Source organism: Macrotis lagotis, chromosome 1 (genome assembly GCF_037893015.1).
Source record: "Macrotis lagotis isolate mMagLag1 chromosome 1, bilby.v1.9.chrom.fasta, whole genome shotgun sequence".
In the NCBI taxonomy this organism is placed as follows: domain Eukaryota; kingdom Metazoa; phylum Chordata; class Mammalia; order Peramelemorphia; family Peramelidae; genus Macrotis; species Macrotis lagotis.
This window is the reverse complement of record NC_133658.1, coordinates 413,588,867-413,616,789: the sequence shown is the minus strand read 5'-3', so window position 1 is coordinate 413,616,789 and position 27,923 is coordinate 413,588,867. Positions and strand designations below refer to the sequence as shown.

General features: G+C 35.9%; 1 protein-coding gene across 1 annotated transcript in view; it reads right to left on the bottom strand.

Moving 5' to 3' along the window:
* Positions 1–27,923, bottom strand: part of SIL1 (SIL1 nucleotide exchange factor) — a 330,856-nt gene that overhangs the window by 178,963 nt on the left and 123,970 nt on the right. Inside the window, exon 4 of the mRNA XM_074212929.1 lies at positions 10,149–10,269. Coding sequence (XP_074069030.1) covers positions 10,149–10,269 — 121 coding nt within the window. The remainder of the gene's footprint in view (positions 1–10,148; positions 10,270–27,923) is intronic.

The window sequence follows — 27,923 nt, the reverse complement described above, 5'->3', positions numbered from 1 at the left end:
CAAAAAGTTTATTATTTTCCATTTTTAAAATTTGTTTCATGTGCTGTGTTTTTATTTTCCCTTTTTGATTTGATTCTTCTTTTACAACATGATTAATACTGATATATGTTTAATATCATTACACATGTATAACCTATATTAGATTGCTTTCTGTCAGGAGAGGGAGGAAGGAAGGAAGGAGAAAAATGTGAAACTCAAAAATCTTGCAAAAAATGATTGCTAGGGGCAGTTAGGTGGTGCAGTGGATAAAGCACCGGCCCTGGAATCAGGAGTACCTGGGTTCAAATCTGGTCTCAGACACTTAATAATTACCTAGCTGTGTGGCCTTGGGCAAGCCACTTAACCCCATTTGCCTTGCAAAAAAAACCTAAAAAAAAGTGATTGCTGAAAACTACCATTGCATATGATTGGAAAAAAAAAGTTTTTTTAAAGTTAACAGCAGTGCTTATTTTATTGGCCAAATTCAGTGTGGACTTTTCTCAGTTCTCATCCTTTTTTAACTCCTCTGTGGCCTTTGATAATGTTGATCACACTCTACTATTGAATATTCTGTTCTCTTTTAGGTTTTTCTAACACTATTACCCTGGTTCTCCTCCTATGTAGCTGGCCACTCATTATTAAGTAGGTTGATACTGCCAAAGGTAGATAGATTTCATCCAAAGTTCTATCCTGGGCCCTCTTCTCTCTGACTTCTATATCATTTTATTTAGAGTTCACATCAGTTCCCATGGATTCAATTCCTCATAGATATTCTTATGTCTATTTATCCAGACCTAAACTCTCCAGGCTCATATCACCAATTGCCACTTATCTATCTTGAATTAGATGTCCTCAAGGACATCTTAAACTCAACATGTTCAAAAACCAAACTATTATATTTTCCCTAAACCCTTCTTCCACCTTCCAAACTTCCCTATTTTTACTGTCAAGAGTACAACCATCCACTCAGTCATACATGCTCACAGTTAAGATTATCAGCCCCAATTGTGATTCCCTCTGACCACCACCACCACCCCTATAACAAATATGGCCCCTACTCTCCCTCAACAATGCCATCATCTTGCTACAGGCCCTTGTAACCTCAAGGCTGGATTATGGCAATAGCCCTCTAGGTAGTCTCCCTACCTCAAGTCTCCCCCCTCCAATTCATCAGTTACTAAACTGATTTTTCTAAAGCCTAAGTCTGATCATAGTTCACCCCTCTTCAATAAACCCTAGTAATGCCTTATCAGTTCCACATTATGCTGTGTGGTATCCAAAGCATTTATAACCTGGCCCATTCCTACCTTTAAGGTCTTCTAATCTACAATCCAGGAGACTCCCTCACCATTTTTCCTGGTAGATCCACTATCTCCCAACACTGGACATTTATTCTCTTTTTTTTTTTTCTAGGCAATGGAGTTAAGTAACTTGCCCAAGGTCAAAAAACTAGGTAATTATTAAGTGTCTGAGGTCACATTTGAACTCAGGTCCTCCTGACTCCAGGACTGGTGCTCTATCCACTTTGCCATCTAGCCACCCCAGGAAATTTGTTCTAATTCATTGAGCTTCATCCCTGGAATTCTCTCCCTCTTCATCTCCATCTCTCTTCAAGTACCAATTAAAATCATACCACCTACAAGAAACTTTTCTTATTTTCCCATAATGTGAAGATGTTCCCACTGGGAAATAGTTCCAACTTTTCCAGCAAACGTATCATATTTGTAGATAGCTTCCACATTGTCTCCTCCATAAAACTATGAACTCCAAGAGAGCAGGGGCTGTCTTTTGTCATGCTTTGTATTCACAGGACTTAATACAATACCTCATATATATAGTAGGCACTTACTTACTATGCCTATGGACTAACAGGCCAATCTGCACTTTGAATGGTATCTATGAGTGCCATACCTTTATGGCTGTATAAGAAAACTGATACCTAATCTGTTTTTCAAATGCCTATAAAATGTTAAACTGGTAGATAAATGGAAAAGTTTTTCCCATGTAAAATACATTTAACTGGATTAATGTTATTTGACTGGCAGTTAGTTCTGTTGGTATTTTCTGTGATATTTCCATGATACTATTTTTCTGTTAATGTTTATAGTGCATTGCATTATAAATTCAGAAAACATTGTAGAATACAATGATCCATGGCAATTCCGAAGGACTTTATGAAAAATGCTATCCTGCTCCAGAAAAGTGATAAAGTCTGAATGCAGATTAAAGCATACTTTTTTTAACCCTCTTTATTATTCTTGAGTTTTTTTGGTCTGTGTTTTCTTTTGCAACATGGTTAATGGAAATGTTTTGCCTGACTGCACATGTACATTCTATATCAAATTGTTTGCCCTCTCAAGGACGGGAGAGCCCAGAAGGAGAAAGAGATAGGAAAAAAAATTGGAACTGAAAAATTTTTAAAATAAATGTTTCGGGGGCAGCTAGGTGGCGTAGTGGATAAAGCACCAGCCTTGGAGTCAGGAGTACCTGGGTTCAAATCCGGTCTCACACACTTAATAATTACCTAGCTGTGTGGCCTTGGGCAAGCCACTTAACCCCATTTGCCTTGCAAAAAAAAAAAAAAGATCATTTGGGTGGCTAGGTGGCTCAGTGGACAGAGAATCGGCCCTAGAGTCAGGAGTACCTGAGTTCAAATCCGGCCTCAGACACTTAATAATTACTTAGCTGTGTGGCCTTGGGCAAGCCACTTAACCCCACTGCCTAACAAAAACCTAAAAAATAAATAAATAAATAAATGAACGAACAAACAAATAAATAAATAAATAAGTGTTTTGAAGGATGTGAACAGGCAGTTTTTTCAATGAAGAAATCAGCTATATATAATCATGAAAAATACTCTAAATCATTATTGATTACAGAAATGCAAATTCAAACAATTTTGAGATATCATCTCATACCTAACAGACTGGCTAAAATGATGGGAGAAAATGATAAATGTTGGATGGGATATGGAAAAACTGGGACACTAATACCCTGCTAGTGGAACTAAGAACTGATCCAACTGTTTTGTAGAACAATCTAGAACTATGCCCAAAGAGTTATGAAACTCTATATACCCTTTAACCCAGCAATACCACTATTAGGCCTGTTTCCCAAGATGATGAAGAAAAAGAAAAAAACTTATGTGTTCCAAAGTATTTCGAGCAGCTCTTCTTGTGGTGGCAAAGAACTGGAAACTGAAGGACTGAATATCAATTGTGAAATAACTATATATATAATGGAATACTATAGTCCTGTAAGAATTAATGAGCGGGTTGCTTTTAGAAAAACATGGAAATAATGAAGAATGAAATGAGTAGAGAGAACATTGTATATACAGTAATAATAATGTCATTGTTATTTGATATATTATAATATTAAACTATAAAGGACCTTTATTTTATTTATTTATTTTTTAAGTTTTTGCAAGGCAAATGGGGTTAAGTGCCTTGCCCAAGGCCACACAGCTAGGTAATTATTTAGTGTCTGAGACCAGATTTGAACCCAGGTACTCTTGACTCCAGGGCCAGTGTTTTATCCACTGCGCCACCTAGCCACCCCTACAAAGCACCTTTAAAGGAAGATGTTCTCTCATTCCAGGGAAAGAACTGATAAAAAGAAGTATGCATCATATAGATTTATATACATACAAAAATATATATACACATAGGGAGTGGAGAGGGATGGAAACAGGTTTGAACTTAAAATGTAACAAAAAAATTAAGTTAAATTTAAAAAACTAAAAATGTTTGCTTACATATATAATTGAAGAATGTATAGTAAGAATTAAATATAGAAAATACTGCATGGAAATACTATTGATTTTTAGAATGATACTTGTGATACAATATGATATATTGTGTATATAATTAAATTAGCTCCTCCTTTGATATGAATACTGTGATTTTATAAATATGAACCATTATTTATTAGACAATTGGAAATTTTCTAAAAGAATTTAAAACAAAAAAAACTTTGCATAGTGCAACATATGCATAATATGGAGATGTTCAAAGAGCAACATTAACACAAGCATATAGGAAAAAGAACTAGGAAAGAGAATACACCCAGAACATTAGGATAAGGTGCACTGAACCAAAAGAGGAGGTTTCTGTGAAAGGAAGGCCATAACAATTTAAAGTTAAGGATTTCAGTGTTCTAGGCTTTCACATCACTCTCTTTCATTAAAGAGTAGGTGGTACAGCTTTCTATGGCAAAGGCAATAATTGATTCCATCAGTGGAACCAATAGAAAGGTATTCAAAGATGAGTCTCAATGGCCTCCACTTTATTGACAATCTATTTCCTCAGGTTGCTTTTATATTTTGGAGTAAACAAATTTATATTTATACTAATGTAACACTGTGCAAGACTCTGAAGATATGAGGAAAGGCAACCCTGAACAAGAGGGGAGACAGCAAGCAAATATTTCCATATTTCTTTTTTTTTTAATTTTTATTAAAGATATTATTTGAGTTTTACAGTTTTCCCCCAATCTTGCTTCCCTCCCCCCCACCCCCACCCCACAGATAGCACTCCTTAAGTCTTTACTTTGTTTCCATGTTGTACCTCGATCCAAATTGGGTGTGATGAGAGAGAAATCATATCCTTAAAGAGAACAGAATTCTCAGAGGTAACCAGATCAAATCATAAGACATCTGGGTTTTTTTTTCCCTGAATTAAAGGGACTAGTCCTTGTACTTTGTTCAAACTCTACAGCTCCTTATCTGGATACAGATAGTACTCTCCTTTGCAGACAGCCAAAAATTGTTCCCAATTGTTGTGCTGATTGAATGAACAAGTCTTTCAAGGTTGAACATCACTCCCATGTTGCTGTTAGGGTGTACAGTGTTTTTCTGGTTCTGCTCATCTCACTCAACATCAGTTCATGCAAATCCCTCCAGGTTTCCCTGAAATCCCATCCCTCCTGGTTTCTAACAGAACAATAGTGTTCCATGACATACATATACAACAGTTTGCTAAACCATTCCCCAATTGAAGGACATTTACTGGATTTCCAATTCTTTGCCACCACAAATATTTTTGTACAAGTAATGTTTTTACCCTTTTCCCTCATCTCTTCAGGGTACAGACCCAGTAGTGTTATTGCTGGGTCAAAGGGTATGCACATTTTTGTTGCCCTTTGGGCATAGTTCCAAATAGCTCTTCAGAAGGGTTGGATGAGTTCACAGCTCCACCAACAGTGTAATAGTGTCCCAGATTTCCTACATCCCTTCCAACAATGATCATTATCCTTCCTGGTCATACTGGCCAATCTGAGAGGTGTGAGGTGTTACCTCAGAGAAGCTTTAATTTGCATTTCTCTAATAATTAATGATTTAGAGCATTTTTTCATATGGCTATGGATTGCTTTGATCTCCTCATCTGTAAATTGCCTTTGCATATCCTTTGACCATTTGTCAATTGGGGAATGGCTTTTTGTTTTAAAAATATGACTCAGTTCTCTGTATATTTCAGAAATGAGTTCTTTGTCAGAATCATTAGTTGTAGAGATTGTTTCCCAATTTACTACTTTTCTTTTGATCTTGATTACATTGGTTTTATCTGTGCAAAAACTTTTTAATTTAATGTAATCGAAATCATCTAATTGGTTTTTAGTGATGTTCTCCAACTCTTCCTTAGTCATAAACTGTTCCCCTTTCCATAGATCTGACAGGTAGACTAGTCCTTGATCTTCTAATTTGGCAAGCAAATATTTCTATAACAGACAGGATTCAATAGGCATAGCATTAGATTAAAATTAAAGAGGCCTAGGAAAGGCTTCCTGCAGAAGGTAGGACTTTGAAGGAAGAAAGGAAACAGTGGTAGAGTGGGAGAGCACTCCATGAATGGAGGAAGAGCCAGAGAAAAGATGGAGTGCTTTGTTCAAGGAACAGGAAAACCAGTATCTCAGAGAATTAAGTATAATGAAACTGGAAAGGGAAGAAGGATACAACTGATCAATCAATTGATTAAAAAACCAACAGTTAGGAAAGTGACAAAAGAATGAACATTTGATAAGCACAGGATTGCTGTATTCCCTCAGAGAAATAACAGAAGTCAAACAGGGAAATGATCAGAGAGATATCCCTCCAAAAATTCGACAATGATCTCATTCAAAAGGCTGGATACTGGCAATAACCCTATAAATGGCACTGGTTTCCAAAGGCTTAGAAGTAAGGTGCCTCTGAGGAGGCAGAAATGGAGAACAGCATTTGCTGTGGAGAGTAAACTAAAGATAAGGTGGTGTAAGACTGGTGGATCTTGAATGACAAGTGGAAGAGGCTGAATTTTAATTCATAAATGACTGGATATCTAAACAAATAGTATGAAAAAAAGATTTTTGCATAAGAATATTATTGTGGCAATGGTATGAATGGAGGAGAGAATGGAGGCAGAAATATTTCTAAGAAGAAAAAAGTCCAGAGAAGGCAATAATGAGATCCTATGCTGGCATAATGTTAATGGAAAAGGAGAAGAAGAGGCAGAGATGAGATGTAGCTGGGAAGAACTCAACATTATTTGAATAAGAGGTAAAGAAATGAAAAGAACTACGGTGATGCAATAGGCAGCTATAATAAAGTCAGGAAAAGATTTAGGAGGAGAAGAAGCTCAATTTCAGATGCAGTTTGAGGTGTCAGTGAAACATGAAAGTACAAATATCTTACAGGAAGATGTGGGTCTGGAGTCCAGGAAATCAGGTCTAAAGATAGAGATTTACTAATGGTCATTGAGGCAGAGTTTTTTAGCTGAAATAAGAAGAATAAAAGAAGACTGATAAAGTGACAGAGCAAAAGTAGAACTTTCAAATGACATCCACAACAAGGAGCTTTAGAAGAAAAGTTAGAAGGAAAAAGAAATGGTTAAAGAGGGGGATCTGGAAAACAGCTGTAGGAAAGATAATTTAAAAATTATTGGGCTAGCTGAAAGTCATGATCAGGAAAAGAGCCTTGACCTCATTTTTAAAGAATTTCTACAGGAAAACTGCCCTGATATCCTAGAAGCAGAAGGTAAAACAGAAATTGAGAGAATCCACCAATCTACCCCCAGAAAGAGATCCAAAATAAAAAAAAACAGGAATATTATAGCCAAGTTCCAGAACTCCCAAAGTCAAAGAGAAAATATTACAACCATTCAGAAGGAAACAATTCAAATATTGTGGAGCTGCAGTTAGGATTACCCAGGACTTAGCAGCATCTAAATAAAGGGCTCATAGGGCTGGAATATAATATTCTAGAAGTCAAAAGAGCTTGGAATGCAAGCAATCGACAATCAACTACCCAGCTAAACTGAACATCCTCTTCCAGGGGAAAAAACAGACTTTCAATGAAACAGGGGAATTTCAAATATTCCTGTTGAAATGACCAGAGCTAAACAGAAAGTTTGATCTTCAAGTACAGGACTCAGGTGAAGCATAGAGAGGAAGGATGAGAAGAGTAAATTATAAGGGACTTAATGATGATGTGTGTAACTGTGTGTATTCCTACATGGAAAGATGATACTGATAATACTCATATGAACTTTCTCATTTAATAAAGCAAGTAGAAGGAGCTTTTATAGATGGAGAGAGCTGAATTTGAAGATATATGGTAAAAATGGAGTCAGGGAAATGTACTGGGAGTAAGGAAAAAGGAGAGGTAGAATAGGATAAGATATTTCATGTAGCTTTTGAAATAGTATGGAAGAGGGGAAGGTGAGGGGGAATGAGGGAGCCTTCATTCTCATCGGAAATAGATCAGAGAGGAAAAAGCATACACTTAACAGGGTATAGACATCTAGAAGAAAATGGAAAGAAGGGGATGGGGGAGGGGGGATATGGGTGATAGAGGAGAGGGCAGTCAGATATAACATATTTTCTTTTTTACTTTTTGCAAGTTGGTGGGATTGGGTGGCTAGTCCAGGACCACAGGTGTTTGCTGGGTCTCTGGGGTGTGATGTAGGCTTGGGGCCTCTTGGCCACTGGGTCAGTGCTGTGTGCATTGTGCTACTTGGCTGCCCTGCAACACATTTTTGAAGAGGGACAAAGTGAAAGGAGACAGAAAATATATTAAATGGTAGTGGGTAGGAATGAATAGCAGGAATTACAATCAGCAAAAGCAATTGTGTAAAAATATGGAAGTAACTTCTATGATGGACTTATGATAAAGAATGTGATGCACCTGAGAGAGAGCTGATGGTATCAGAACACACACTGGAACTCATTTTTCCCCCTTTCTTTTACTTTATTTCTCATGAGGTATTATATTTTTGTGGGGTAGGGATATTATGTTTACTCTTAAGAATATTTTAATAATGTGTAAATAAATTAAAGAAAATTAAAAATAAATAACAAAAAAGTTACAAATATCATCTTCCTGTGTAAGGGAATAGATAATTTAACCTGATTTTTTTTAAAAAAAGAAGTGATTAAAGAAATACAAGAGATTCCAGACTATGGCACTTCTATTTCCAATGGCACACAGAAGAATTGGGGTTATACAAAATCAATTATGTCTATTCTGTGACCAGAGGGAATTAAAAGAATATTAATGAAATGTTATTCCATATGATCTCAATCTAGTCAGTGGTATATGAGACAAGGTTATCAGATATAGGCTATAAACACATTTAAAGCCCAATCAACTGAGGAAAAGTATCATGAATTTATGTGAAATAAACCTGGAGTATCACAGAAACAATTCTATTTTTTCCATTTTATCAGTTCAAGTATATCCAACTCTTCATGATCTGATTTGGGGTTTTCTTGTCAAAGATGCTGGAGTAAGTTGTTATTTTTTCCCCCAAAATCATTTTACATATGAGGAAACTGAGGCAAACAGGGTTAAGTGATTTGCCCAGAATCACAGTATATAAGGCTGGATTTGAACTGACAATGATGGATCTTCCTAATTCCAAGCTTAGAGCTTGATCCACTGTACCACCTACTGCCTCTTTTCCAGTTAGGAGAAATCTGCTAACTGCAGATTAAAGGATAAATGCTATTGGATGATTATAATGATAAAATTTCAAGTAACATGTCACTATGTTAAGCTCATCACAGGTTTCCAACCAAAAAAATTGCCTTTGCAAACTCAATGACACATCTATATTAACTACTCAAAATAAAATCTACATCACAAAATACATCACACAAATGGGAGAAAGAGGATTAAAGAGGAGAAAGGGAGGGAGGGAGGGAGGGAGGGAGAGGAGAGAGAGAGAGAGAGAGAGAGAGAGAGAGAGAGAGAGAGAGAGAGAGAGAGAGAGAGAGAGAGAGAGAGAGAGAAGGAAGAAGAAAGGCGGGGAAGGAAGAGAGAGGGGGAGAAGGAAAGGAGAGAAGATGAGAGGCAGAGAGGGAGAGAGGGAGAGAGGGAGAGAGAATCCAATACAGGGGCACACTCTATGGAAGGATAATGTGTTCATTCAAAATACAGAGAACACATTATAGCTGAATTATTTTGATTTAAGCTATCTAATACTATGTAGCTTACATTTAAATATCATTTTTAAGTTTTCCACACAATGAGGTAGGTAGTTCAAGTGTTCTTATCCCCACTGTCCAGATGTTTAACATTAAACAAGATAATGGTAAAATAGTATTTTAATTTCTAGACTTACATAAAACCACTCTAATTTAAACAAACTGGAGATTTTTTGAATTACTGAAAATTTTGTATTATAACTTTTATTTTTTAAGTTTATTTATTTTTAATTTTACAATTTTTCCCCCTAATATTGCTTCCCCCACCGCACAGAAGGCAGTCTGTTAGTCTTTACATTGTATAACCTTTTCTTAATGCAGATTTTTGACTTTCCAAACAAAGAACACTGATGAAAAAAAGTAGAGGGGCTGCTAGACCTGCTTAAATGAACAAATAAGGCTCATCTAAAATCAATTCATTAACTATTGGGAAGTAAAGAGATCATCTTTAAAAGTTCTTAACAGCTGTTTGGTTAAAGGTTAAATCCTCCTAAATTCTTGCTCAAACTATTCATTTTCTTTAAGATGCTAGTGCAAAGGTAAATTTTAGTCCCTTCCTAGGTGCCTTAACACAAATTCTAAATCAGTGAGTACTGAATTCATAAGGCTTCTTATTGTACTTTGAATTAAGGAAAATGATTGTAGTTAATGTCAGAAATATTACAGAAACCAATGTCATAAACCAGGTCCCTGTGGGTCTCATACTTTACCTTTGGCCTTTTTTTTGCTCTTTCAAGTTATTTTGGTACTTTTCCCCATCTGGGAGCTTTACTTCTCTCTCTCCAGTCTGCAGATTCAGACGCACATGGGAGCCAGCAGGGACAGCTTGACCTAAAAGCCAAAAGGAGGGACATTATATTAAATCTGGGAAAGCAGGGAATTCTGGATTATGACCAGCCCTGAAAGAGCTTTCTCTCTCACACACAAATTGTGTGATTTAAGATACTGCTCCATATTGCTACTGTTAATGAGAGGCTCCAGCTCCTCACTCAGGAAAATGGCCAGTGACAAATACATTTAATGAAAATATTAAAAAAGCCAGACCAGTTTCCCCCTTAAATGGGGTCTTCCACTCTTCTCCCATATGTATATACTTGTGGTTCCATGCTTATAGTAAGAAATAGATGAACCCCTGCATTCAAAACAATCAATGTGGGATCAATAAAAACCTAAGCATTTATAAAACATTAAGATTGTTTCATGCCTTAATATTTATTAAGAAATCTTATACTAGAACCTGTGGTTAAGCATAAAAGAAATAAAATAGTAGTATTTGCTTTAAGGAGCTTAGTATCCAGTTAGGAAAACAAAATATATATGGCATAAAAAAATAACTCTAATACAATTACAAAGTAAGTTAAAAATAAGATACTGTAAATTAAATGCTTAAGTGCTCCATAGATACAAAGTACAAGTGTGACTGGTGTTATGAGGATTGTTGACTCTAGGCTATGGGAAAAGAGATTAGAGACACAAATTGGCAGAGAGAAGGGCCATTCGAGGCAGAAGATAGAATATAAGCAAAAGCAGAGCAATAGAAATCAACGTGCTTAGGATGAGAGCTAACAAGCAGAGCAGCTCAGGCAGGTTAATATAGCGAAATATCCAGAGTTGAGAAGACAAGGGACTGGGATACAGCAAAGAGTCATTGTCAAGAATTATATAATAAAAAAATACTGGAATTAGATCTTTCCAAGTTGGTTTGACCCTAAGAATATACAATGGGAAAAAATTGACAAGCAGTGGGGTGCCTTATTTGTTTCTCTCCTGTCTCCAAACATCTTTCTTTTTGGTTCAGTCTCATTATTTATAAAAAGGGGAGAAGAATTTCCTGCCTTCAACAGAAGGCTAGAAAAGGATATAGACACCATAATTCCCTCACTAAGAAAATGCTTAGCTGTCACAAAAATGGGATAGAGGGGAGGATAGAATGGTACATTTTGCAAAGTAATGAAAGACATACCCTAACAAAAACTTTCTCAAGTAAAGTGACTATTTAAACAGCTTTTGAAATAATTATTAATATTAATAATTATTTTTTTTAAGTTTTTGAAAGGCAATGGGATTAAGTGGCTTGCCAAAGGCCACACAGCTAGGTAATTTTTAAGTGTCTGAGGCTGGATTTGAACTCAGGTCCTCCTGACTCCAGGGCCAGTGCTCTATCTACTGCATCACCTAACTGCCCCACAATAATTAATTATTAATAATTAGTATTGCTACATTTTGAATAACCAACTTTGTGAGTTCATCCAGCAGCTAACTCATTAAGGTTCTTGCTGTCTTAGAGTTGGAAGCTTTATAATAAATGGAGATATAATCTTAACTAAAGGATAAAGATATATCTGAGAAACTTTAGCAAAAAAGAAAATTAATGCACCTAGGATGAGAAGGGAAGCAACAGAATGGGACAAAATCTTTATCAACTTTATGATAGCCAAGGTATACAAATAATTAACAGACACATGATATATAAGACCAAAAGTCATTCTCCAATAGATAAGTAATCAAAGGATATGCAGAGGAATTGCTAAGAATTCACTACCATATAAAATCATTAATAATGAGAAATGCAAATCAAAACAATTCTGAGATTTCACTTAACACCCTGATAATCGGCAAAGATGGCAAAAGATGGGAATAATCAATATTGAGGAGGTTTTACAAAGTTAGGCACACTAGTAAAAATATTGTTGAAATATTAATCTGTAAAAAAATTTTTTTGAATTATTTGAAATTATGTAAATAAAATGACTAAAATTTCCATACACTTTGACCAGGAGATTCTATTACCAGGCTTATACCCCAAAGAGACCACTAATAAGAAAAATGTTGCCATAAACACCAGTACTATTTATAGTAGCATTTTTGCAAAAATAATTGGAAATAAAGTAGATGTCCATCAATTAGAGAATGGTTAAACAAATTTTGATACTGAATGTAATGGAATATTACTGTACTGTTAGAAACAAAAAGGAAAGCATACAAAGATCTATAAGAACTCATGCAAAATAAAATAAGCAGAGAAAACAGTATGTACAATGATTACAACAATAAAAACAGAAAGAGAAGCTACTCTTAATAAAAATAACTAAAAGCGATTGTTGCAAAACTACAAATAACAACCACAGCTCCAAAAGAAATAAAAAGATTCCCTAAAGCCAAGGGTTGGTGCACATATTTTCAGATCTGACCAGATTTGAGGAGGGAGGAGGCATTTCCTATCTTTTCTTTTATTGTCCTTAAAAATGGATCTCTGAAAGAGATAGTAAAATTTTGGTGACATAAAAACACTTCAAAAATTATTAATAATAATAACAATACGAATTTAAGTAGCCCAGATAATGCCTTCAGTATTCTACGTTGACCAAAGAAAAGATTTAGTGTCAGAAACAGGAATTTTATTAGGAATTTTATTGATGGGAATTTCCAAAATTATTCCTTTCACATGACTCCTTGCTGGAGATATGAACCAAATAATATTCATTTAAAATACAAGATATGGTCATTTTTTGTTTGTTTGTTTTTTTGATTTTTGAAAGGCAGTGGGGTTAAGTGACTTGCCCATGGTCACACAGCTAGGCAATTCTTAAGTGTCTGAGGCCGAATTTGAACTCAGGTCCTCCTGACTCCAGGGCTGGTGCTCTATCCACTGCGACACCTAGCTGCCCCCAGGATATGGTTATTTAAAAAAAAAAAACTAAAACATTAAAGAAAAATATAATTTTGACCTCAATAAGGTACATGCCAATCTTGCAAGTTACCTGACCTAAAACATCTAAAGCAAAGAAATCAATGAAAACAAAAGTAGAGAAAAGACTTATAAGTTGTAGGAGAAAAAGAGAGATAGAAACTGACTTAGAAGCAAAAAAGAAGAGAAAAACACTACTGAAGTTAGTGACAAGATGTTTTTTTCCCTTTAGGGGCAAAGACAGGTTCTGTATTCAGGGGAGTGCCATTGGATATCTCTGGTCCTCACTTCGGCTTAGCTTATATATACTTTATATACCTCATAGTACACACTATGTGGGAGGTCCTGGGCTAAGAGAGCCACATAAAGACAGAAAAACCTCTACCAGCTCTCTAAAACTCCACATTTCACATGTACAAAAATAAGTCATTATTAAGTAATCTGAAGAAGACTTCACAAAAGAGATGACAAAGGAGTCGAGCCTTAAGAGAAGCTAAGGATTTTGGGAAGAAAAGATGACAAAGGAGGACATTATGAGAAGGGGAATGGCTTTGGCAAACACACAGAGGTGGGAGATGGAGCTTTGAGTTTAGGAAAGAATAGCACTGCAGTATGACAGCAAAAGGAGTAAGCCAAAAGAAATAACATTAGGCGAAAAGGGAAAGGTAGTTTAAAGTAAGATTGTGGAGGGTCCTATATGTGAAGTTGAGTAGTTTCTATTTTATCCTATGTATAATAGATACACCTTCAGGGTTTTTGAATAAGGGAGTGATGTGGTATATTTTGGAAGTTAAGTGGAGGTTGAATTAGAAAGGGAAGAGCCTGGAAGTTGGCAGACTAATTGGAATACAGTCTGTATTTAAGTAAAAATGTGTTGTCACTCCACCTTGACTTATTAGTTCTTTTTTGTTCTTCCTTTTCTGTATAGCTTTTCATTAAAGTCTTATCAACTGAACTTTTCATATTTCTTATAGAGAAATAAAACTCCATTAATTCTTACACCATAATTTGTTGGTCACATAGATTGATTCCAGCTTTTTAATTGTTATTAATAATGCTGTTGTGTACATTTTTATACAAAGAGCTCTTCCCTTTCTATCAAGAACTTCACTGGAATAGTAACAGAACTATAATTTGGGGGTGAAAAGGGATAAGAAATTTTATAAATGTTACTGCATAATTCCAAGTAGTTTTCCAAAAAAAGTGAAACAATTCAAAGTTTAATCAACCATGATCTGATATGCTTTTCTTTTAACTATCCCTTCCAAAACTGATTACAGAACCACAGATTAAGAGCTAGAAGGAATCTCAGAAGCTATCTAGTCTTTTGACTGTCCATATTACTGAAATATAGCAGCAAATAACATATAAACCCATCCATCTAAAATGATGAATTATTTAATTATTCAAGCAAGTAATTATTAAGAGTTTGTGCTTGGTACTATGCTATACTCAAAGGATACAAAGAAAAATTAAATAATCTTTGATTTTGAGAATCTTCTATCTGGAAAGACAATAATTGCACATATAAATTGTGTGTGTTTCTGTGTGTGTAAATAACACATACAAAATCAACCCAATATAATTTATTGGGGAGAAAGTTCACAGGTGGGGGCAGAAGAGATACATTTTTTGTTTGACCCTAAATACAACAGAATCTCCCTTGAATTTGATTTGAAGGGTGAAATGATCAAATCTACATTTTAGAAATATCTAGGAAGTTAAGAAGATAAGTTGGGATGTACACCAATAAAGGGAGATCCCATGTCAATTAAACCAAAGAAAAACAAAACAGACTCAAAATTTACCTTCTTTGACCTAGCAAGACTGACCTTGCAAGATCAAAAGAAAGATATCAAACAGAAGAGTTAATTGCACCAACTTTCCAGTAAACTGAGGGATTACAGTTTATTTTAAGGGAAAAAAAATTAGATTCCAGAGTCTATTAAGAGTCTAGAATGTCAACATTTACCACAAAAGTATAATTTCATTAGCAGCTCATTAGGAAGAGTGGTGAAAACCATTTCGAGTTTCTACTTATTAATAATGCCTTCTGATCTATAGATTCTTTAAATAGTGGTTGACTGAGAATCAAATAAAGCAGCAAAAATTTCTCATTAACCAAATTTGAAATACAGTGATTGTATGCTAAATGTCTGATTTGGATTTTTATCCTTGTTATTTTTTCAAAACAATAGTCATATCTGAAAGTATGGGAGATCAAATATTACCTTTTCTAAAAAATATTTTCCCCTCAATTTTTCAAGACCCTTGGGACCCTGAAGTAATAGTCTATTTGTTCACTTTGATGAACACTTGTTACCTGCACAGTCAAGCAAGCAAAATGATACATAGGGTATCTAAAGGTCTTAGTGCAGTACTAAGCTATCCAAACTTATAGTTGCACCAAGACTTTTGGGACACTGTGTATATTTTATTTATAAAGAAATACTCCTGACAATCATGACAGGACCTTTCCAAACTTCTCAAACTTTCTCCCAAAGGAGATCTTAGGTGATACTTCCAGCTTACTTCACTTTCCTTCCACCTACTGCCTTGCAACTGTAAAATGGTATTAAGTGTTTATATAAATATTGATTTGTTGGCAATTTGAGGATATTAGATTAGTACAAAGGAATAGCATACTTAAATGACTTCATCTGCAATGAGAGCTTGTCTTGAAGCAACAGCTTTTAATGCAAACTACTTGATTGGTAAAGTCCTGAGTTCCTCACAATTATTTGTGAGTTTTTTTGTTTTTCCACAATAAGTGAGGCAAATATTACAAATATATTTTCCCTATTTTATAGATGTCAAGGCTGAGGCTTAGAAAAAAGTATCTCCATAAAAATCACACAACTACTAAATGGTAAGACCAGGACCTGATCCTGGGCTTTTGATGTCAAGTCCATTGTTATTCTTGTCCTGATCCCCATAGATCCTTTGAATTGCTTAGTTTTCCTATATAGAAAAAGGAAACAAAAAATTCCCTGCCTTATAAAAGAAGGTAGCTTAAGCCCTACCAGATCTAATATTATATTATAAAGCATCAGTCATCAAAACTGTCTGGTATTGGCTAAGAAATAAGAGTGGATGAATTTGCATGAACTGATGCTGAGTGAGATGAGCAGAACCAGAAAAACACTGTACACCCTAACAGCAACATGGGGGGTGATGTTGAACCTTGAAGGACTTGCTTATTCCATCAGTGCAACAATCGGGAACAAGTTTGGGCTGTCTGCAAAGGAGAGTGCCATCTGTATCCAGATAAGGAGCTGTGGAGTTTGAACAAAGTGCAAGGACTATTCCCTTTAATTTAGAAAAAAACAGATATCTTATTGTCTGATCTTGTTACCTCTTAGACTTCTCTTCGTTAAGGATATGATTTCTCTCTCATCACACACAATTTGGATCAAGGTACAACATGGAAACAAAGTAAAGACTGACAGAGTGCTTTCCATTGGGGGGGGAAGCAAGATTGGGGGGGAAATTATAAAACTCAAATAGTATCTTTAATAAAAATAAATTTAAAAAAAAGAAAGAAAGAAGAGTGGTGGATCAGTGCAGTAGACTAGGTGCAATAGCAGGAAATGATTATAATAATCTGCTGTTTGATAAACCCAGAGTCCAGCTATTGGGATTAAAAACTGTCTTCAATAAAAAATGTTGGGAAAATTAGAAATTAGTTTGGCAGAAACTTGAATTAGACCAACACCTCACACCCTATACCAAGATAAGTTCAAAATGAATACAGGATTTAGACATAAAAAACAATATTATAAGCAAACTAGGAGATCAAGGAATAGTTTACCTGTCAGATGTATGGTAAGGGAAGCAGTTCATGACCAAGGAAGAGATGGAGAATATCATTAAAAACAAACTAGATAATTTTCAATACATTAAATTAAAAAGCTTTTGCACAGACAAAACCACTGTAACCAAGATCAAAAGAAATATAATAGATTGAGAAACAATTTCTACAACTAGTATTTCTGATAAAGGACTCATTTCTAAAATATACAGAGAATTGAGGCAAATTTTCAAGAAAACAAGCCATTCCCCAATTGACAAATAGTCAAAGGATATGCAAAGGCAATTTACAGATGAGGAAATCAGAGCGATCCACAGTCATATGAAAAATTGCTCTAAATCACTACTTGTTAGAGAAATGCAAATTAAAGCATCTCTGAGGTACCACCTCACACCTCTCAGACTAGCCAATATGAACAGAAAGGACAATGATCAGTGTTGGAAGGGATGTGGGAAATCTGGGACACTAATGCACTGTTGATGGAGCTGTGAACTCATCCAACCCTTCTCAAGAGCATTTTGGAATTTTGCCCAAAGGGCAACAAAAACACACATACCCTTTGATCCAGATATGATGAAAAAGGGTAAAAACATCACTTGTACAAAAATATTCATAGCAGCCCTGCCCTGTTTGTGGTGGCAAAGAACTGGAAAATAAGTGAATGCCCTTCAATTGGGGAATGGCTTAACAAACTGTGATATATATGTCATGGAACACTATTGTTCTATTAGAAACCAGGAGGGACAGGATTTCAGGGAAGCCTGGAGGGATTTGCATGAACTGATGCTGAGTAAAATGAGAAGAAACAGAAGAACATTATACACACTAACAGCAACATGGGGGTGATGATCAACCTTGATGGACTTGCTCATTCCATCAGTGCAACAATCAGGGACAATTTTGGGCTAACTGCGATGGAGAATACCATCTGTATCCAGAGAAAGAATTGTGGAGTTTGAACAAAGACCAAAACTATTACCTTTAACTTTAAAAAAAAATTCATTATCTTATTATGTAATCTTGCTATCTCTTATGGGTTTTTTTCCTTAAGATATGATTTCTCTCTTATCACATTCAATTTAGATCAATGTATACCATGGATACAATGTAACAGACTGCCTTCTGTGGGGGTGGGGAAAGGGAAGCAAGATTAGGGGGGAAATTGTAAAATTCAAAATAAATAAAATCTTTCATGAAAAAATTTTAAAAAATAAAGGAATCTTATTAAAAAAACAAAAAACACATTCCTTGCCTTATTTGAGTATAAATAAAAATGAATAATGAGGAAACATTTTGGGATGCTGAGTATACAATAGGCACCAGAAAATTTTCTTTCATCCTTCTTCTATGAAAAATTCAATCAAATGCTTGCTTTAAAAAAATTATTACTTTCTGTTCCAATAAAAAGATTGCAAAATTATTTTCTTTTAAAGCTCAGTGTGAATAAAGATTCCAATCTGAAAGAAGCAGAAAACATGCAAGTTAAGGTAGACTTCGATCATAAGAAAAACATTCATCCACTACATCTATTATGCCGGTTTTGATTCTGTTCACTAACAAAATACATTTAAAGATGGGTCAGTTTCTCTCTGGTTCCCTGAGATATCAGCATGCAAATCAATCATCCCAAATCCAGTAGTGCAGCCAATACAAACCCAAAGAGTATTTAAATGAGGACAGGTTCCATCAAGCAACAAGGGAAAACAGCCTTGGGATTTTTTGATAAAAATTGAATTTAAGTCAATTTTTCAACAAAGCACTAGAGAGCTAGCTTATAAGAGCAACCACTAGGCTACCAGCTCCCCATTTCTACTAACATCAACCTAATACCAATCCCCTTATTCCCCACCTCCCAGAATTAGGGCCCTGGCTTCTTCCTAGCCCCTCAAGTATTCAAAAAGGAGCTTGTATAAGACTGCTAATTAAATGATTTGTATTTCAGCAAACTTGCTAAAATAGGTAAACCTAAAGCAACCATTTGATGGTTTCAAGTGGACAGTGAAGTTAGACTATCTATACTGATGTCTTCTCTGAATCTTCACATAATTTACAAATAATTTCATAACTGATTAAAGATATAAAAACCTCTGCATCATTACAACCATTTTATTGGAGGTAAATAATCTCTAATCAGATTATAAATCCCATGGTGTATAACAAGTCAGTGATAAGACTTATAAAGTAGTTGCCTAATAAAATCTGTTGAACTGATAAACAACCATATCATGCCATCTCCAGCCCACCTTTCATCTTGCATTTCAACTTTTTAAGTTAGAGTGTAAACTCTATACACTGACTTTCAGGCTAAAATAGCAAAAGGAGGTTTCAGGAAGGGGGAAGCTTTGTATGAACCAATGCAGAACGAAATTCACAAAGTTAAAAAAAAAAAGGAATGATCACCACAATAATGTAAAGAAAAATAGGGGCAGCTAGGTGGCGCAGTAGATAGAGCACTGGCCCTAGAGTCAGGAGTACCTGAGTTCAAATCCGACCTCAGACACTTAATAATTACCTAGCTGTGTGGCCTTGGGTAAGCCACTTAACCCCATTGCCTTGCAAAAAAAACCTTAAAAAAATAGCAAAAGTCTTTAGAATTCTGTTCAATGTTCAATCATGACTTCACGAGTCTAAGTGTGAGGCACAGATCCTGCCTCTCAGCAGAGATGGGCAGACTAAAGGTACAGAATAAGGCAGACATCTGCAGGATTGGCTGCTGCAGTTATCTGTTTTGCTTGACTATAATGTTTAATCCTTCATTTTTGAAGAAGACCACAATATCAGAGAGATGATGGCATGACAAGCACATGAATTCGACTTGAGTGAGGGGGTGCCTTACTTTCTCCTCCAGAGTCATTTGGAGGGTCCAGGGGCCAGATCAAGAAAACTGGAGATGGTTCTAGATGTGAGGCAATCAGGGTTAAGTGACTTGCCAAGGGTCACACATTAAGAGTCAAGTGTCTGAGGCTGCACTGGAATTCCTGTCCTAACTCCAAGATCAGTGCTCTATCCACTGTACCATCTAGCTTAATTATACCTGATATGAGGGAAAGGGATAACTACGTATTTCAATTTTGTAATATGGAGAATTAAAGAGGTAATGGTAGCCAAGAATAAACAAGTAAGGGAGACAAGAGATTTGTCATTTAGCAGGATCATTCGCTTAGATGGATTCCCACCAGGATTTCCAGGGCCTTCTAAACTTCTAGGTTAGATGAGATCATCCCAAGTCTCAGTTACCAAGTATGCAACAACTAAACTAAAAGGGGAAATTAAAAAGTGGGGAAGGCAGTGAAGAGGTGAATGAAATTCAATAAACCTAACTCTGCTAAAAGTGTGTTGTCTGGCTCTGAATCACATGTAATCTCAGTCTTTTGATAAGCATCTCATACTATCTCCTGGAAGAGATGAAGAAATAGAAATTAAATGAAAATATAATTCAGAACTGGATGGATAGCTGAATTCACAGAGTAATTAGTTCAGAGTCAATATGGCAAGAAATCGGGGGGCGGGGCCAAGTGGGCGGAGAGAAGACAGGCACAGTTCTAAAGTCTCCTGATCTCTTCCCCATCTATCACATGAAACAAACCTCTTAAAAGAAATCCGAACCAAGAAACCCAGAAAGAAAAGCCAGGAGAGGAAAATCTACCTCAGGATTTGTATCCCGCAACAGCCTTGGCTGAGTACCTGCAGGTCCAGGTGTGTGAGCAAAAGAACCAGCCCAGCTGAGGAATGACCTCAGGCCAGGGTAAAGCCCACCATTGATTGAAGGCAAAAGAATTCAATAGCTCCAATTCCCTCCCTGAAGCAGAGAAGGCCTTGCAACCAAGGTCACAGACACTCCAGAGAAAGCAACCATCACCTCCTACTGGCCAGCCAGTGAAACTGCACTCAGTAAAGCCTTTAGAGATCCCAAGCTCAGGTGAACCAGCCCCACCCAACTCAAGGTCTTAGCATAATGAAGAAGGGTCAGCAGAAAGGTGGATCCATACAAAAATTCCTGGAAGGGAAAGACCCCAATCAAGAGAGACCTGGAACATCTGAGGAGAATACAATCTGGTCTCCAGCACAGAAAGACTTCCTTGAAGAAATAAGGAAGGAGTTTAAAAATCAACTGGAAAATTTAGGGGAGACAATTAATACCTTGCAAAATGAGAATAATTCTCTCAGATCCTCAAATGAGCAAATGCAAAAAGAAATTAATTCTCTCAAAACCTCAACTGGTCAAATGGAAAGCTCTTTAAAAAGTAGAATCAACCAACTGGAAAAGGTTAATGAAGAAAATTCCTCCCCCCAAAAATAATGGAGTCTACAGAAACTAATGACTCCACGAGACAGAAACAGTCAGTTAAACAAAATCAAAAAATAGAAAAAATAGAAGCAAATGTGAAATAACTCATCAACAAAACCACTGACCTCGAGAATGGATCGAGGAGGGGAAACGTGAAAATTATAGGACTTCCTGAAAACATTGAAGAGAAAAAAAGCCTGGACTTAATATTACAGGATTTAGTGATGGAAAACTGCCCTGACATCATGGAATCAGAGGGCATAGTAGTTATTGAAAGAGTACATCGATCCTCACCAGAAAAAGATCCTAAAAGGAAAACACCAAGGAATGTTGTGGCCAAACTCCAGAACAATCAGATAAAAGAGAAAATCCTGCAAGCAGGCAGAAAGAAACAATTTAAATATCAAGGAGCCATAGTAAGGATCATGCAGGACCTGGCTGCATCAACTTTAAGGGATCAAAGGGCCTGGAATGAGATATTTTGAAGAGCACGGGAGCCTGGAATGCAGCCAAGAATCTACTTTGCTGCAAAGCTGAGACTTCTCTTCCAGGGAAAAAGATGGACATTTAACGAAATGGAAGAATTCCAAAAATTTCTGATGAAAAGACAAGAGCTAAACAGAAAATTTGGACATCAAACAGGAGGTTCAAGAGACACATGAAAAGGTAAAAAAAAGGGGGGGGCGGTAAAAGGAAAAAAATGCAATCTAGTAAGTTGAAACTGGCTATATCCCAGCATGTGGGGGGGGGGGGGGGAGAGACTCTCATAAACCCTGAGAAATGTAACTCTAACAGAGAGAATATACCTAGCCAGAAATGATGGATATCCATGACCTATCCATGAGACTGATATCTAATGAGATGTAACTGGCTTTAACTCCACTGGGGAGAAAGACTAATAACTCTCAGGAATTTGGACTCTATTCAACAGAATATACTGAACTAGAAGGGTAAGACACTAAGAATTTTCTATGACTTAGATAGAATGATCTAAAAAAAAATACACTACCTCCCTAAAAAGGGGGACAGGAAAGAGATGGGAGGAGGGAGGGGATTGAATGGGACAAATCTCATTACACTAAGAGGTACAAAAAACCTATGGTAATAGAGGGGAAGAATGGAGTAGAGGAGAAACACCTGAATCTTCTTCTCATCAGACTTGGCTTAAAGTCAACCTACACATACTTAGTTAACTTATAAAACATCTAACCTTTCAAGAAGTAAAAGGGGAAAAGGGGAGGGGGGACAGAGAAAGGGAAGGGGAGTGGAGGAAATAAGGGGAAATAACAAAAGGAAGGGAAGGGAACAGGGAAAGGGGAAAGAAAGGGGAGGGAGTGATATAGGAGGGCAAACACACTGAAGGATGTGGTATTCAGAAACAAATTACTGGGGAATATGGATAAAGTGGGGGAAAGGGGAAAAATTACAAACAGAGGGAAGATAGCAGGGAGGGCAATAAAGAATTAGGAATCATAGCCTTGAATGTGAATGGGATGAACTCTCCCTTAAAACTTAAGCAAATAGCAGAGTGGATTAAAAACCAGAATCCTACAATATGCTGCTTACAAGAAACTCATTTGAAGCAGAGAGATACATATAGAGTAAAGGTAAAAGGTTGGAGCAAAATATATTTTGCTTCAGCTGAAGTAAAAAAAGCAGGGGTAGCAAACCTTATCTCAGACAAAGAAGCTGCAAAAATAGATAGCGTTAAAAGAGATAAGGAAGGAAACTTTATCCTCCTAAAAGGTACCATAGACAATAAAGTCATTTCAATATTGAATATATATGCACCCAGTGGGACAGCACCCAAATTCTTAGAGGAGAAGCTGAAAGAATTACAGGAAGACATAGACAGCAAAACTCTACTAGTAGGAGACCTCAACCTCCCGCTATCAAATCTAGATAAATCAAATCATAAAACAAACAAGAAAGAAATTAGGGAGGTAAATAGATTGTTAGAAAAAATTAGATATGGTAGACTTATGGAGGAAACTGAATGGGGATAGGAAGGAATATACCTTTTTCTCTGCAGTACATGGAACTTATACAAAAATTGACCATGTACTAGGACATAAAAACCTAATGATCAACTGCAGAAAGGCAGAAATAGTGAATACATCTTTCTCAGATCACAATGCAATAAAAGTCATATGCAATACTGGACCAAGGAGATATAGACCCAGAGCAAATTGGAAACTGAATAACCTCATCTTAAAAAATGAGTGGACCAAAAAACAAATCATAGAAAGAATTAACCATTTTATCCTAGATAATGATAATAATGAAACAACATACCAAAACCTATGGGATTCATTCAAAGCAACTCTCAGGGGATATATTATAGCTCTAAATGCTTATATGAATAAATTGGAGAAAGAGGAAATCAATGAACTAAACATGCAACTAAAATAATTACAGAAAAAACAAATCAAAAATCCCCAATCAAATACCAAATTAGAAATTTTAAAAATCAAAGGAGAAATTAATAAAACTGAAAGCAAAAAAACTGTTGAATTAATAAATAAAACCAAAAGTTGGTATTATGAAAAAACCAATAAAATTGATAAACCTCTGGTCAATTTGATTAAAAAAAAGAAGAAAACCAAACTGCTAGTATTATAAATGAAAAAGGTGAACTCACCACCAATGAGGAGGAAATTAAAGTAATAATTCAAAATTATTTTGCCCAACTTTATGCCAATAAATTTGATAATCTAAGTGAAATGGATGAATATTTACAAAAATATAAGTTGCCCAGGTTAAATGAAGAAGAGATCAAATACCTGAACAACCCTATCTCAGAAAAAGAAATTCAACAAGCCATTATTGAACTCCCTAAAATAAAATCTCCAGGGCCTGATGGATTCACAAGTGAATTCTACCAAACATTTAAGGAACAATTGGTTCCAATCCTATCTTTGGAAAAATAGGGAAAGATGGAACTCTGCCTAACTCTTTCTATGAAACCAATATGGTACTGTTACCTAAACCAGGAAGAGTTAAAACAGAGAAAGAAAATTATAGACCTATTTCCCTCATGAATATAGATGCAAAAATCCTAAATAAAATCTTAGCAAAACAACTACAAGTCATCACTAGGATAATACATTATGATCAAGTAGGATTTATTCCAGGAATGCAGGGTTGGTTCAATATTAGGAAAACTGTTAGTATACTCAATTATATCAACAACAAACCTATCAGAAACCATATGATCATATCAATAGATGCTGAAAAAGCTTTTGACAAAATACAGCATCCATTCCTATTAAAAACACTAGAGAGTGTAGGAATAAATAGACTGTTCCTTACAATAATGAGCAGTATCTATCTGAAACCATCAACAAGCATTATACTCAATGGGGAGGGGCTAGAGGCATTCCCAATAAGATCAGGGGTTAAACAAGGGTGCCCATTATCACCACTACTATTCAATATTGTATTAGAAATGTTAGCATCAGCAATTAGAGAAGAAAAAGAAATTAAAGGAATTAGAATTGGGAAGGAAGAGACAAAACTCTCACTATTCGCAGATGACATGATGGTCTACCTAGAGAATCCCAAGAAATCATCTAAAAAACTACTGGAAACAATTAGCAATTTTAGCAAAGTTGCAGGTTATAAAATAAACCCCCATAAATCTTCAACTTTCCTATATATGACTAGCAAGAAACAGCAGGAAGAGCTAGAAAGAGAAATTCCATTCAAAGTAACCTCAGACAGTGTAAAATACTTGGGAGTCTATTTGCCAAGACAGACTCAGAATCTTTTTGAAAACAATTATAAAACACTTCTCACACAAATTAAATCAGATTTAAATAACTGGGCAAATATCAACTGCTCATGGATAGGGAGAGCTAATATAATAAAAATGACAATTCTACCAAAACTAAACTATCTGTTTAGTGCCCTACCAATCAAAATTCCAAAAAATTACTTTAATGAGCTAGAAAAAATTGTAAGTAAATTCATATGGAGAAATAAAAAGTCAAGAATTGCCAGGAGCTTAATGAAAAAAAATGCAAACGAAGGTGGCTTAGCACTACCCGATATAAAATTATATTATAAAGCTTCAGTCATCAAAACTGTTTGGTATTGGCTAAGAAACAGAGTGGTGGACCAATGGAATAGACTAGGTGTAAAACCAGGAGAGGATTATAGTAATCTGCTGTTTGATAAACCCAAAGAGTCAGGCCACCAGGATAAAAACACCCTCTTTTATAAAAACTGCTGGGATAATTGGAAGTTAGTATGGAAGAAACTTAGATTAGACCAACACCTCACACCCTTTACCAAGATAAGATCCAAATGGTTACAGGACACAGACATAAAAAAAATACTATAAGCAAATTAGAAGATCAAGGACTAGTCTATGGAAAGGGGAACAGTTTATGACTTAGGAAGAGTTGGAGAATATCACTAAAAACCAATTAGATGATTTTGATTACATTAAATTAAAAAGCTTTTGCACAGATAAAAATAATGTACCCAAGATCAAAAGAAATGTAGTAAACTGGGAAACAATCTTTACAACTAATGATTCTGACAAAGGACTCATTTCTAAAATATACAGAGAACTGAGTCATATTTTTAAAACAAAAAGCCATTCCCCAATTGACAAATAGTCAAAGGATATGCAAAGGCAATTTATAGATGAGGAGATCAAAGCAATCCATTGCCATAGGAGAAAATTCTCTAAATCATTAATTATTAGAGAAATGCAAATTAAAGCTTGGTTGAGGTAACACCTCACACCTCTCAGATTGGCCAGTATGACCAGGAAGGATAATGATCATTGTTGGAAGGGATGTGGGAAATCTGGGACACTATTACACTGTTGGTGGAGCTGTGAACTTATCCAACCCTTCTGGAGAGCTATTTGGAACTATGCCCAAAGGGCAACAAAAATGTGCATACCCTTTGACCCAGCAATACCACTACTGGGTCTATACCCTGAAGAGATGAGGAAAAAGGGTAAAAACATTACTTGTAAAAAATATTTATAGCAGCCCTGTTTGTGGTGGCAAAGAATTGGAAATCCAGTAAATGTCCTTCATTTGGGGAATGGTTTAGCAAACTGTGGTTTATGTATGTCATGGAACACTACTGTTCTATTAGAAACCAGGAGGGATGGGATTTCAGGGAAACCTGGAGGGATTTGCATGAACTGATGCTGAGTGAGATGAGCAGAACCAGGAAAACACTGTACACCCTAACAGCAACATGGGAGTGATGTTCAACCTTGAAGGACTTACTCATTCCATCAGTGCAACAATCGGGAACAAGTTTGGGCTGTGTGCAAAGGAGAGTGCCATCTGTATCCAGATAAGGAGCTGTGGAGTTTGAACAAAGTGCAAGGACTATTCCCTTTAATTTAGAAAAAAACAGATATCTTATTGTCTGATCTTGCTACCTCTTAGACTTCTCTTCTTTAAGGATATGATTTCTCTCTCATCACACCCAATTTGGATCAAGGTACAACATGGAAGCAAAGTAAAGACTGAAAGAGTGCTTTCCATGGGGGGGAGCAAGATTGGGGGGGGGATTGTAAAACTCAAATAATATCTTTAATAAAAATAAATTAAAAAAAAAAAGAATCAGGACATGTTTAGCATGGAGAAAAGATGACTCATGGAGACATGGTAGCAATGTTAAATATGTTAAAAAACCATCTTAGAAGAAGAATGACACAATTATTTTATTTATCCCTAAAGGGCCAAAGCAGGAACAATTTGTGGAAGACGCAAAGAGATAGAAAAAATTTCCAATCTGACCAACAGAGAACTGGACTGCTTCAAAAGATGGTGAGTTTCACCTGCTTGGAAGTCAAGCCTTGGAAAATGACTAATTCAGTATGTTATCCTTCATGAATGGGTTGAACTGGGTGACTACTTGGATCCTTTTTAACTCTCCAGTTCTGTGTTGTTTTTTTTAGGTTTTTGCAAGGCAAATGGGGTTAAGTAGCTTGCCCAAGGCCACACAGCTAGGTAATTATTAAGTGTCAGAGACCGGATTTGAACTCAGGTACTCCTGACTCCAGGGCCAGTGCTTTATCCACTGTGCCACCTAGCCGCCCCCCAGTTCTGAGATTTTAAGAGAGGGTAAAAGTAAACCAGAAAATGCTACAGAATAGTGTGCAATGTCTTAGCAATGAAACAGAACACAGCATAATAGAAAGAGTGCTAGATGTGATCTGTGGGCAAATCCCATTTCTTCCCTTACTTATTATCCGGGAGACCCTAAGCAAATCACTTAATTTTTTTTGGATCCCAGTGTCAGCATCTATAAAATGAAAGTGCAGGACTGCCAACTGTTGGACCAGAGGCACAGAATAAGACATTTTCAGACGCAGTCAATATGTTCACTTGCTTTGCTTAACTAAATACTATATATGTTTCTGTTGGGACCGAGGAAAGTTTATGTATAATGATAATAATATACAGATGAAGAATGGATAAATAGGTGAACATTCATGTAAGAACAATGAATGAGAAAATAGCATCCATGAACAAATTTTAAATTTCACATAAGAACAATTTTTAAAATTCACATAAGAAAGCAGAAGGAAATTCAGAAGGGAACACAAAACAAGCTGGGCAGTTTTGATACTGTCCTGCTAAATAAAATAAATTAATGAAAAATCATTTATTAAATATCCACAATGTACCAAGCACTGTGTTAAGTGTTTGTGATATAAA